The 10,887-nt window shown below is 43.1% G+C and overlaps 2 protein-coding genes across 3 annotated transcripts; both read right to left on the bottom strand.

Moving 5' to 3' along the window:
- Nucleotides 1–297: 297 nt before the first annotated feature.
- Nucleotides 298–5,211, bottom strand: LOC102791815 (retinoic acid-induced protein 3). Of its 2 annotated transcripts, none has more exons than XM_006797915.3 (5): nt 5,114–5,211; nt 4,681–5,016; nt 2,842–4,030; nt 1,864–1,919; nt 298–1,721 (listed from the first exon to the last, which is right to left on the bottom strand). In XM_006797915.3, the coding sequence occupies exons 3-5, from the start codon at nt 3,959–3,961 to the stop codon at nt 1,632–1,634; spliced, it is 1,266 nt and encodes a 421-aa protein (XP_006797978.2). In that variant the 5' UTR covers nt 3,962–4,030; nt 4,681–5,016; nt 5,114–5,211; the 3' UTR covers nt 298–1,631. The 2 variants fall into 2 exon arrangements, with proteins under 2 accessions (XP_006797978.2, XP_006797980.2); XM_006797917.3 differs by having other exon boundaries at nt 4,930–5,016.
- Nucleotides 5,212–8,495: 3,284 nt separating this feature from the next.
- pde6hb (phosphodiesterase 6H, cGMP-specific, cone, gamma, paralog b) lies at nt 8,496–10,642 on the bottom strand. The gene is made up of 3 exons (XM_087840239.1): nt 10,567–10,642; nt 9,506–9,663; nt 8,496–9,414 (listed from the first exon to the last, which is right to left on the bottom strand). Exons 2-3 carry the CDS (start codon nt 9,646–9,648, stop codon nt 9,297–9,299), a joined length of 261 nt encoding a protein of 86 aa, XP_087696365.1. The 5' UTR covers nt 9,649–9,663; nt 10,567–10,642; the 3' UTR covers nt 8,496–9,296.
- Nucleotides 10,643–10,887: the final 245 nt, after the last annotated feature.

Raw genomic sequence — 10,887 nt, 5'->3', positions numbered from 1 at the left:
CAGGCCATCAGAGGGAGGAAGGGAGGGGGCAAAAAAACAAATGGCACACTGAGTCATCTTCTCTCCCGTGTATTACACAGGGATGAATTTCTTATTGCACATTCTGCCTCTTGTAAATGAAACCGTGACTATGATAGCTGCTACTAAAAAGGTTTTACATCTACCTAGTCATCTACTATGACTTGTTACGACGTTGCCCCCTGGTGGCTGCTCCCTGTACACAAGTGTTTGTTTACTGCAAGGAGGCATTCAAATTATTAAGTGGACATAAAAAAACTGAGCTTTGACAGAACGAAATCCTTTATGTAGAAGTCTTTTTTATTGAGCACATTATGCAAGCATTTGTAAAATAAAGGTTACACTTTATAATATGTGACTGAGCGTAATTCTCCTGTAATTGAATGGACTTTTAGTGCATTTGTTAAAGTTACAATGTAATTACATTTAGTTACACATACTTAGAGGTAGGCACACTAGAATAAGGTGAGAACAAGTTGGGTTTTTACAGAAAATAACAAAAATCATATGTCACAAACACACTGTAGTTTTCAGCACAGGCTGTATTATGGAGTGGATTAATCTTGCTTTTCTTGCCTGTTTATTTAATATTCATTATGTTGATTTGCAGGATGGATGTTCTGTTATTCAGCTGTGCTTTTCTTTTACCAATATAAATGTGTTGAGGACTGTTCTGCCTTACAAGAAAAAGCAAATACCATCAAATTTGCAGAATCTGTGCACTACTCATAATGCCTTATGCACTACTTAAATTTACTAAAATTACTTACAGACTACTTAGTTTTACTTGCGGTATAAGTTTTTCTTTGTTTTCTGTAAAAACGGATCTGTTACCCCATTATTCATGTATGTCTACCTTTAAGTATTTGTAGGTAAATATAATTACATTATAATAAAGTATTGACATTCCGTTTAATCGCAGAGGAATTACGCACTTGGCCTCAGGCCGTATTCTAAAGTGTTATGTAAAAAAGATGCCTATGTTGTATATTTCTACATCACTCCAGTTGTTTTGCAGAAACGTGTAACTGTGACGTAACTTTGAATATGAAGATGCTGATCAGTGATGGCACGAGCCCTCCCACAGCGCTGACGGATCTCCTGTCCTATCTCCTCCTGTCTTGTCTCATTTCGTCTGATCCAACCTTCCTTTCCTTTCTCACCTCGTTCTCTCTTCTCGTTCCTCTCAGTTGTCTTCTCGTTCCTTCGTGGATGTCTCCGCTCAGCAGTTTGGCACCTTCAGAGCGACACTTTCACGCCTCCTGTCACCTCGGGGCTATTATCTGCCATCTCCGAGTAGCAACACACACACCGTGACTGAGACGCCCCACTGTTGAGAATTCATCCCGTGGATTTGCCAGAACAAAGCTGGACTATCTGAACCCGTCCAGCCTCGATGATGAAACTCAAGCAGATGAGTCATGCTGCTGAGCCTGCTCTCTTTGGGGGCGACATATGATTTTAAATCCTACTAACACACTTAAAACACCATTTCTTATAATACTAAAAATATTTACATTTTGCACATTAAAGTACAAATTAGGCCATGAGGTGGGCTACCTTCAGCTTTTGAGTACACGCGCGTGTGTGTAAGGCCTTATTCAGATAAGGTTTTATTCAGGTCCATAATATTCATCGTAGGGTTCATTGTAGTTGGTGGTCTGAGGGCGAGGAATGGTGTAATCTTTGTCGGTGTCGATTTCCTGAAACACAAAACGTCGCTGCAATTAATACCCTCGATTAAGTCCAATTAATCCTACAATATAGCTCAGTCACGTAGTTAAAAGGTCACACTGTTGAATGTTGGACTAACAGGAGTCGGATGGTTTATCCGTCAGCACTCACCGTCATGGAGAATCCCGACTCGTAGGGCGATCGCAGCGATTGCTCAGCTCTCCGGCCTGAAGGGAGACGCGTTACACAGTCAGTTCATCGTAAAGGCGCGCAGTGAGAGCTGACAGATAGCAGGAGTCATTTTCTAAGGTTGGGTTCATTTTTACCTCATGTTTGAGGAAAGCCATTTGCCTAATGTGTCCTTATTGATCATAGTTAGTCTATTCTGTTTTTTTCCTGGTTTTGCGCCTTTAAAATGAGAATGAAACAACATCCTTTATGGATCTGTGGTGCACGCAAACTTTAGTTAGATGATGTAGATTTGGCTCCTAATCTAAGGACTCGTAGTAAACTAATGAGGAAGTAATAAGGAACCAGTGAGATTTTGATTAGGACACATCACGTTACTTAAGGAGACATAATGAAGTACTTACACCTAACACTAAGTAATGAGTAATGCTAACTGGTGCAATTGATTTTGAATGAGTAGCTCCTGCTTCGTGGCCCTTTGTGTTTGGATCAGAGGAAGCCTGATGAGGAGTGACTCGTGCAAAAAAAGTGGGGCATTAAATTGATTAAAAAGAAATAATCATTGCCGATTAGAGTGGATCCCAGGTGGTCTTTTATTAAATAATCATCACATCCTATAAAGTCCTGAGAATAAAAGGCTTGTACTGATGAGCATCCTTTAAACTGTCAGGTCGATCCTGAATTCTTCCGTACACGTCACTTAATATAAATCCTTAAATGTGAAAATTCTAGTTTACCAGCTCTATTGTACATATGTGAATATTTACTGGTATTTTTTGGTCTTTGTCAAAGAAAATGAAATATCTCTTGGATTGCTAGTCAACCAGGTGCAGTTAGGAATGTGGTGAGGATTTAAATAGTCAATTTCAAAAGATAATTTCAATAATCATATTATCTTTATGTCCCTAATCATCTAACTGTAAGTCACACTTTTTTTTAATCAACACAACCGCATCTCACCTCTCTTGTTCTCCAAGTCATTCTCAAAACTTCCGTTGTCTTTCCCCTCCTTCTGGCTTCCTAGTCCTGGCATATCAGCATTGGGGCTGGTCCATCCTGCAAAGCTCAAAGGGAGATCCTTGGACTTCACCTTCCCATTGCAGAAGAAGGCGACCTGGGACAACCCATGCCCAATCAGTAACACCCAGCCATTTGCTACCAAGGCAATGCTAATTACTGGGTCGTCCCAATTTGGCTGACGGCCCAGCTCGGGGTTCCCCCTGGTGAACATAGTGATCCACACCACCCAGATGCAGGCAGAGAGAAGCAGTGTGACGAAGACCAGCCCACTGTGCAGCTTCCCTTGCTGGTTGATGGGTCCTGTGTAGCTGTAGCTGTAAGTGCAATAATTGCGGCACAGGAGGTGCAGGGAAAGAATCAAGCTGATAGCCAGTAAGCACAGGACGTAGATCAGTAGCATGACGAATTCCCCCTGGCTGTACTCGCAGCGCTTGTTATCGCGGACCAACACGATGATCAGCCACTCTGTGGCAATGATAACTTGCACAGTGAAGAGCCCCAGAGCCACAGCGGGCTCTCCCCAGCCTCGAGCTGCTGCAAAGCCCAACAGAGCAAGGCAGCGAGCCAGCAGGCAGGAGAATGCCAGCGAGAAGAGCACGCCAAAGAGGAACAGCCTAGTGGGGCACGTCTGCGGGGTGAGACTGATGATGAAAGAGAAGGTGATGCCGAAGATCCCCGCCGTGGCCAACAGGAACAGGGACATGGAGGCCACCATGCCTCCGATGTTGGTTTTTCGATAATGGCGGGATGAGATGCAGACACACAGGGACCAGATCAGCAGGGTTAAGAGGAGCCCTATACTTAGCAGGAAGCCCGCAGTGGCCAGGGTCTCCAGCACAATCCCCCATGCTTCCCGGCGGTCACACAGATACCTGTACATGGGATGCAGCCCGTTGCCACAGCCTCGGACTCCGATCAGGGATGTAACATTTGAGGAAACGGTTGTGGTGGTGGTTGAGGTGCTGTTGGCTGACTGGCACAGACAGGTGAGAGGGGCATAAAAGAGGAACAGGAGGGGAGAAAGGGATTTCAGGTTCTTGGATGAAAGGGCCATATTCATTATAGTAATCCACACGAGGATTCGGTCCTCCTTTGTTTAACCGTCCTTTGATGTGGCAGGTCTTTAATCCTGAAACAAAAAAGAGTAAAATACATTTCACGCATGTTTGACTGCAAAACTGTCAGTCGGGAGAAGTTTGTCCGAAACGCATTAAAAGTCTGCAAATCAAGCATGGCGAAATGGAAGCTAATATGACAGAGGTCACAGCATGGAAGAGACAAAAGGAAGAAGAGGTTTGACAGTAGCTCGTGTGAAGAGCACAGGAGGAGAAGGGAGTGTATAAACATGCCAGAACAAAGCAGGGAAATGAATGAGCCGTTGCAAAGCTTGGAGGAAAAACCAGCTGCAACATAGAGGCGAGGCCGGGACAGAAAAGGAGACGTAGCGAGCGCCGTCACACAACACGATTGCCGGTTATAACCAGTTAAGATTAGAGGTGAGAGACAGTCAGATAGTCACTTGTGATAGCTGAGGAGCACTTCCCGCATTACACAGTGGAGTCTTTGTTCCAGCACCAGAGATTTAAATATGACCTTTTCTGCAGTTTTAGCACAGGATAAAAGGCCTCGGGTCCTCAACCTTGCCCCATCACTTGCTCACAGGGGGGTTAGAGAGGTTTTTAGCAATTCCAAACATTATTTTGATGTCTATTATTACACATCAAATCAAAATATAAATAGATTCACAAGCCTGACCCAACCTTTATCGAATGCACTTACCTTTTATCCTCTGGGATGCAAGTATAAGCAGTTCCACCTCCTCCGAATTACACTCAACAAGTCTCAGTCTGACGTTCAAGCTGCGGTAAACTCTTGTTGATGTTCTGCACCTCTTATCTTGATGATGTGCTCATTTCTCTGCCAGCAAGAGAAATGAGCACAAGGGAGAAGGGGAAAAAAAGGACGAGGTCCAAAAGCACCACTAGAGAGGATTGTTTTCAACTTGCTTAGAAGGTTGGAAACCTGTACCTCCACAAATTCTTGGCTTTTAGATCCCTCCCGTCTGCTGTGCTTCGCTGCGTCCCTCCCTGTGATTAAGGTGGGGCTCCCGCACACCTGGAAGCGATGAGAAGTCACACCTCCCAGATTTATGAATCTCATTTCCCATAAGAATTTGCATCCCGTTTGTTGATAATGTGGTCATGTGTTTCACCTGAGGTGCAGGGTCACAGCTCAGCAGAAGTAAGAATCAAGGGCGTTAGGGCGAGCCCGCCTGACTCATCCCGCCATCACCTGGATACAGAACAGGAGCAGCAGTCTCCTTGGTTACTAGTAAATCACAGCCATAACACTTGAAATTGGCGAGTTCGCCACAGGTAGGGTTGCATCAGGAACAGAGAACGCTTTTCACCGTTGCAAGCCCATACGTAACACCTCCACTCATGCCTGCACACGCACATTGTTTAAGGGTGTGTTCAGCTGAAGCTTAAGTCACTCTTCAACTAAACTTTGCTCTAAAGCCCAGAGGGACTTTTTCCATTTGTAAACTGGTTTGTTGCAGGAGCAGGGTGTGTGCACACGGATGTTGGCCAATGTAAACGTCTCCTTCGAATAAATGTTTCAAAGGCACCAATATGTTGTACATGGAGTGTCTGTGTGCATATTAGACACTCGGCAACCCCGCTGTCTGGGAAGAGCGACAGTGTTGAAGGATGCTGACAGAAAGTGTGTCTTTAAGACTTTTTGGGGCCTTTCTTGCTGCATTGAGAAGGTAAACTTGTATTTTAGGTGCTCCACCAACTGATTAAAGTCTCTCGCATTGGATGGAAACCAGTTTTATTAGACCAAGGAATCCGAATCCAAGTTTAGCGACCTGATGGTTTCCTTATACCGAGACCTTGTCAAGGTTTACATTGAGACTCTACACAACATCCTCAACAGTGTTTGTTTTGAGCACAGTTGTGTTTCGGTTGGTTTTTTCACTCTCGGGTTTGCGAGTTTCACTTTAGAGTCTGTTGGGTGTAACATTTTGATTTCTAATGTTTGCCAGGAGCAAGTTTGAAGACGTTTGGAGTACAACACAAACAGTCAGTCACACTGTGAAAGAGCTGACTGTCATGTGGTCATACCAGTCTCAATAAACATATTCACCAAAGCCTAACACTAAAGTCTTTTAGTGTAGATAATTTTAATTTATTTTGATTAGTTTCTCTTTTTTTTAATGTTTCATTTTGTTTTTGTTTTTTTAAATCTAAATACAGTGAAATTTTGTGATGGCTGGTGGATTCGTGCCCCAGTTTTTTGTAATCTGCAGACTTTGATACGACTGTAACACCAGATTCAAAAATCTTCCTAGCTGTGCTAATGAGCAAATAGAAACCTCAACACAAATAAAATCTCCATTTTTCATGTGAGAGCACAAATATTTGCATTTAAATTGGGACTTGCTGTCTCTAAGCAAAACATCATGAAGTCTTTTTAATAGCCTGCAAAGAAGTGTCATTAGTTACACAATGTATTTTGTATACTGTATAATGTTTAGCATATCAGTTGCTCTATGGGACATCAAGTGTTTAAGGGGATCTAATTTCTTCATTTTATTTTTCTTTAACTTATTTTATTTATTTAATTATTTATATAGCAGCAACTCAAAGCAACAGTTGCATTGGGGTGCTTTACGTTGTAAGGTTAAGATCCTACAGAAGATCCATATGGGCAAGCACTTGGAGACAGCGAGAAGGAAGAACTCCCTTTAAACAGGATTAAAACTCAGGCTCAGGGAGGGGGAGGGGCAGCCATCTGCTTCAACCAGTTACATTGAAGAAAAGGGATGAAGAAGGAGAGCACAGAGAGGCAAGAACAAACACAAACTAATGCATCAGTACTTCAATATTCTGGATCAACTAGAGGGTGTTTAGCGAGCTTTTAGAACAGCCTGAAAATAAGGAAACAAAAAGTAGAAGAAATGGGTGGACTAGCTTTTCAGCATCACTCTGAGCCAAGATGTTTCTAATCTTAGAGATACTGCACAGATAAAAGAACACAGTCCTACATACCTGTTTATATGCACATTGTTGGGCATATCCTGATTAAAAATGACTCCAAGATTCCTCACAGCATTACTGGAGGCTGAGGTAATACCATCCAGAGTAAGTATCTGGTTAGACATCATTAAATTTTTAGGGCAGAGTAGAATAACCTCAGTTTTGTCAGAATTTAGAAGCAGGGATTTCGAGGTAATCCAGGCCTTTGTATCTTTAAGACATTCCTGTAGTTTGACTAATTAATTTGTGTCATCTGGATAGCAATAAAAATGTAAGCAGCATTTCCTAATTATATTGTTTAAACAAAGCATGTATAATGTTAAAAAAAAGAGGTGCCAGCACAGAACCCTGACTCCATGTTTACATGAGCAAACAGGAATCTATCAGATAGGTCTGATTCAAACCGTATACCAGCAGTGTACTCTAGTTACTGTTGTAAAATGATGTGATCGACAGTGTTTGATAAGGTTTGATGTCTATACATAACAAAATTTAAGTACTACAGTGGTCCCTCGTTTATCGCGGGAGTTACGTTCGAAAAATAACCCGACAAGCATCAACATTTTCACATTTTTCTCTCTTGTTTAAACTCTCAAAGTTCAAACCTTTGTAGAAAAATAACTCCAGCATTATAGAATGAAACCAAAGGCCCCACATTAGCCTTTGATGGTGCAAAATGTTTAATCGACATTGTTGTGTTTGTTGGGGAGAAACCTCACAAACATACAGTACAGCACTTCAGAGTCACACTGCTAGCGATCGAAGATTTATGTAAATTTGATAAGCTGAACTCATTCTGTACTGTACAGGAGACACAGCACGGAGGAGATTGATTGACAGTGGTCTACAGCCAATCACAACGCAGAACACAATGCACTTCCCCAAAAAACCAAAAAAAAGCATGCAAAATTGCACAAAAAAAAGTGAAACAGCAAGGCCGCGAACGGTGAACTGCGTTATAGTGAGGGACCAACGTAACCGCTTTACACCGTTTAGCAGGAAGACATATCATTGACCTGTCAATCAGAAATCATCAGCCAATGGGTGCATGGTGTTTATAGTCAGATCCACCTTTCCTGTTTACCACAGTGTTTTTGCAACCATTATAGTGACAAAGAAATGTTCATCTCGAGGCTTCAAAGCAGGATGTCTCATTTTTTACGTCCTTCTTTTGTAGTGTTTTAAATTGATGTAGCCTTCTTTGTTATCGGCTGATAAAAAAGAAGCCTGATTATCAAGTACAAAAGAGAAAAAAATCCCACTCCTCAATTGATCTCTTCAATGAATGCTTGTTTAAAACCTTGTTTTATACAACATGTCATTCATGTTATAAATTGTTGATACACTTTAGGTTGCAGTCAAAGTGGTTAGATCGAGGCTGTATCGCAGTAGTTCTCAAAACAGTGCGTGATGTCATGCTGCCAGGTCCATCATTTATGTACAGTCTATGATTTAATAGTGATTTGATATTATTTTTCTTTTACTGGTTTTAAAAAAATGCCATGTTACTCTGTTTATGTCTTTCAGAAAAAAAGACGAGGGTAGTAAAAGTAATGAAAATAAACTGATTTTTATTTCAGCTATTAGGACAGTTCACAACACATCTTCCGTAACATTGTGTTTGCAAACACAAAACGTATGTGCCTTTAACTTCTCTAAGGAGGGAAGTGCAGGTAGCAGCAAGGAGAGAAAGAGATGGAAAGCAGGACAAAAAAGGAATTCCTCCTCAATGATCGCGTGAAAGAGCATTGTAGTTTTTCACCATTACAGCATGTTGCACACCCACACTGCATCCCTTGGTGTTTACAACAACCTTGTGCAGAAGAAGTAGAAAATACAATGCAAAACAAAAGAGGGAGGAAGTACAAAAGGAAGATGGAAGATAAGGTAAAAAGGTTTAACGCTTAGAACAAATTATTTACATTTCAACAGGCAGCTAGAAGCAAATACAAGCTAGCGTTGACTAGTGTTTTGCTTGCATCCATTGCCGTGGGTCGGGAGTGGCACAGGGAGGCAGGGAAGTCCACATGAGGAGGGGGGAGGAGTCAGGAGGAGACTACGCTAGGTGGATGAAGGGGAAAGGAAAAAGGTAGGTGGAGATGGTTTTCTCGTCTTTTCATTTCAAGTATATATACTGTAAACAGTATCATATTATAATATAAAAATAACAACATCATTACGCTTTCCGTCCACTTAGTGGCGCAAAGCAAGAGGTAGATAGACGAGAGGGCATTAGGGGGTTTGCTGGCAGCCTTATCACGACGTGCCAAGCTGAGGTGGAGAGAAGGCCAGGTGGAAAGGATTAGACAGAGGAGAGGTGCAGGCAGGCGAGGAAGGCTGGAGGCAGCGGGTTTAAATGATGCCGTATTTGGCCAAGTCGCTGAGCTCCATGTCGCCGAAGGCTTCCCATGGGCACACCACTGTGAAGTCTGTGCCTAGACCCTCCATGCCAGGGATATCATCACCAAAGCTGGAGAAAGAGGAAACAAAGAGGTGAGCGTCCAAAGTCCTGATCTGTTCCCTAATCTATACATTTAAATATCACAAAAACTGTGTTTTACCCCTTCTGGCCTGGCTTGGGGGCCTTGCTCTTGAATGTGCGGGTCTGCCTCTGCTTGAACTTGGGTGGCCCCTTCTTGGGCGTAGTGGGGCCTGTGGCTCCACCGGGGGCCAGGGCGCTTCCTGCTGGGGGGCTGGCGTTCATTTCTACTGCGGATCTCTGAAGGCAGAAAAACATCGATAAAGCCTCGAATTGCCTCCTGCTGCCCTCGCGCTAATCCTGTTTGCTTCCAGCGCTCAGTGCCAATCCATGGAGATTACACAGATTAACTTTACAGACAGATTAGCTCTAATCCCACTGTAATCCACAGTGGACTAATTGCCCTTCTTGGACAGCAAGAATGACATGTGCAATAAGGGGAAGACCTTCATTCATGACCTCCAACTTTTCCATTTGCTCTTTCATCCACCTGACAGTTTGGAAACCAGACTCGAAAACAAGTTTGCCTTAACTTTGATAATCTTTTTTTTCTCGTTGTTGTTTTGGCTGAATAAGTGAGGCTGTTATTGTCAAATCACATCACGGCGTTGTCTTCACTGCATCTTCTTGAAAACGCCTTGACCAAAACATCCCTGCCTGTTCCCTTTGCTCTCGTCTTAAGCCGTGTCCTGTCTGAGCCCCCCTTTCCTCTGACTGCTAACACTGTTAAGGCATTCTGACAGAGGTGGAAGAACACCCTGGCTTGTGATGTTATGCACCACCTGCAGATACAGACAGCCTGCGGATGCAGAGGCTCTCCTGATCTTTCAGCTGAACGGTGATGCAGAGACGCTGCCCGGCAGGCTCACGACCATCTGTTTGCTTTGATTGAACGTTTTGCAAATCCAGTGCATCTCTGTTAGCCCAGAATAGATGTAGATTTTATTTTTTTATCGTTTACAATTTTAGCAGATACATTATCATCACACTAAATTATCATTGTTATCTTTCCAGCTGTCAGTTATCCACGTACAATCTCTACTGCTACTTTTATCCTTATTATATGTTACATTGTAGCGCCACCCTGGTAGTTTCATCACTAAACAAAGTCAATAAAGTTGCAGCCGCAGAGTTTGCGCTTACCTGCAGTCACAGATTTCCCAGTCGCTGCTCAGAGCTGCTTCTCTCTGCTCCTTGAGTAAGTGACGTGTGTTGTCTGTGTTGCACTTTTATACTATTAATTCTAATCCCCACATCAGCCTTTTTCCAGTCACATGGTCACCAGAGAAGGTCAGCCAAACTTCTCCACCCATCCAGGATCTTCTGCTCCCCGCCCTCCCCGCCTCTGTCCCCGATTCTCAGCGCCCGTGTTCCCATTGGCCCAGCCCCACTGCTGTCCTACCTGCCATGGGATGGAGGCGGTGCAGCCTGCTGGGACAGATCAATCAAAGATCAATCTGGAAG

Source organism: Neolamprologus brichardi, chromosome 4, assembly GCF_056152115.1.
Source record: "Neolamprologus brichardi isolate AB-2024 chromosome 4, ASM5615211v1, whole genome shotgun sequence".
NCBI lineage: Eukaryota > Metazoa > Chordata > Actinopteri > Cichliformes > Cichlidae > Neolamprologus > Neolamprologus brichardi.
Note: the sequence above shows the minus strand (reverse complement) of the source record. Positions and strands in the feature narration are given on the sequence as shown.

Coding starts and splice junctions, on each gene's coding strand:
- LOC102791815 (XM_006797915.3), bottom strand. CDS start 3,961: ATGAATATGGCCCTTTCATCCAAGAACCTGAAATCCCTTTCTCCCCTC. Junction 1,920..2,841: donor TGACTTGGAGAACAAGAGAG/GTGAGATGCGGT, acceptor GTCTCCCTTCAG/GCCGGAGAGCTGAGCAATCG. Junction 1,722..1,863: donor AGTCGGGATTCTCCATGACG/GTGAGTGCTGAC, acceptor TTTGTGTTTCAG/GAAATCGACACCGACAAAGA.
- pde6hb (XM_087840239.1), bottom strand. CDS start 9,648: ATGAACGCCAGCCCCCCAGCAGGAAGCGCCCTGGCCCCCGGTGGAGCC. Junction 9,415..9,505: donor CCCAAGCCAGGCCAGAAGGG/GTAAAACACAGT, acceptor CTCTTTCTCCAG/CTTTGGTGATGATATCCCTG.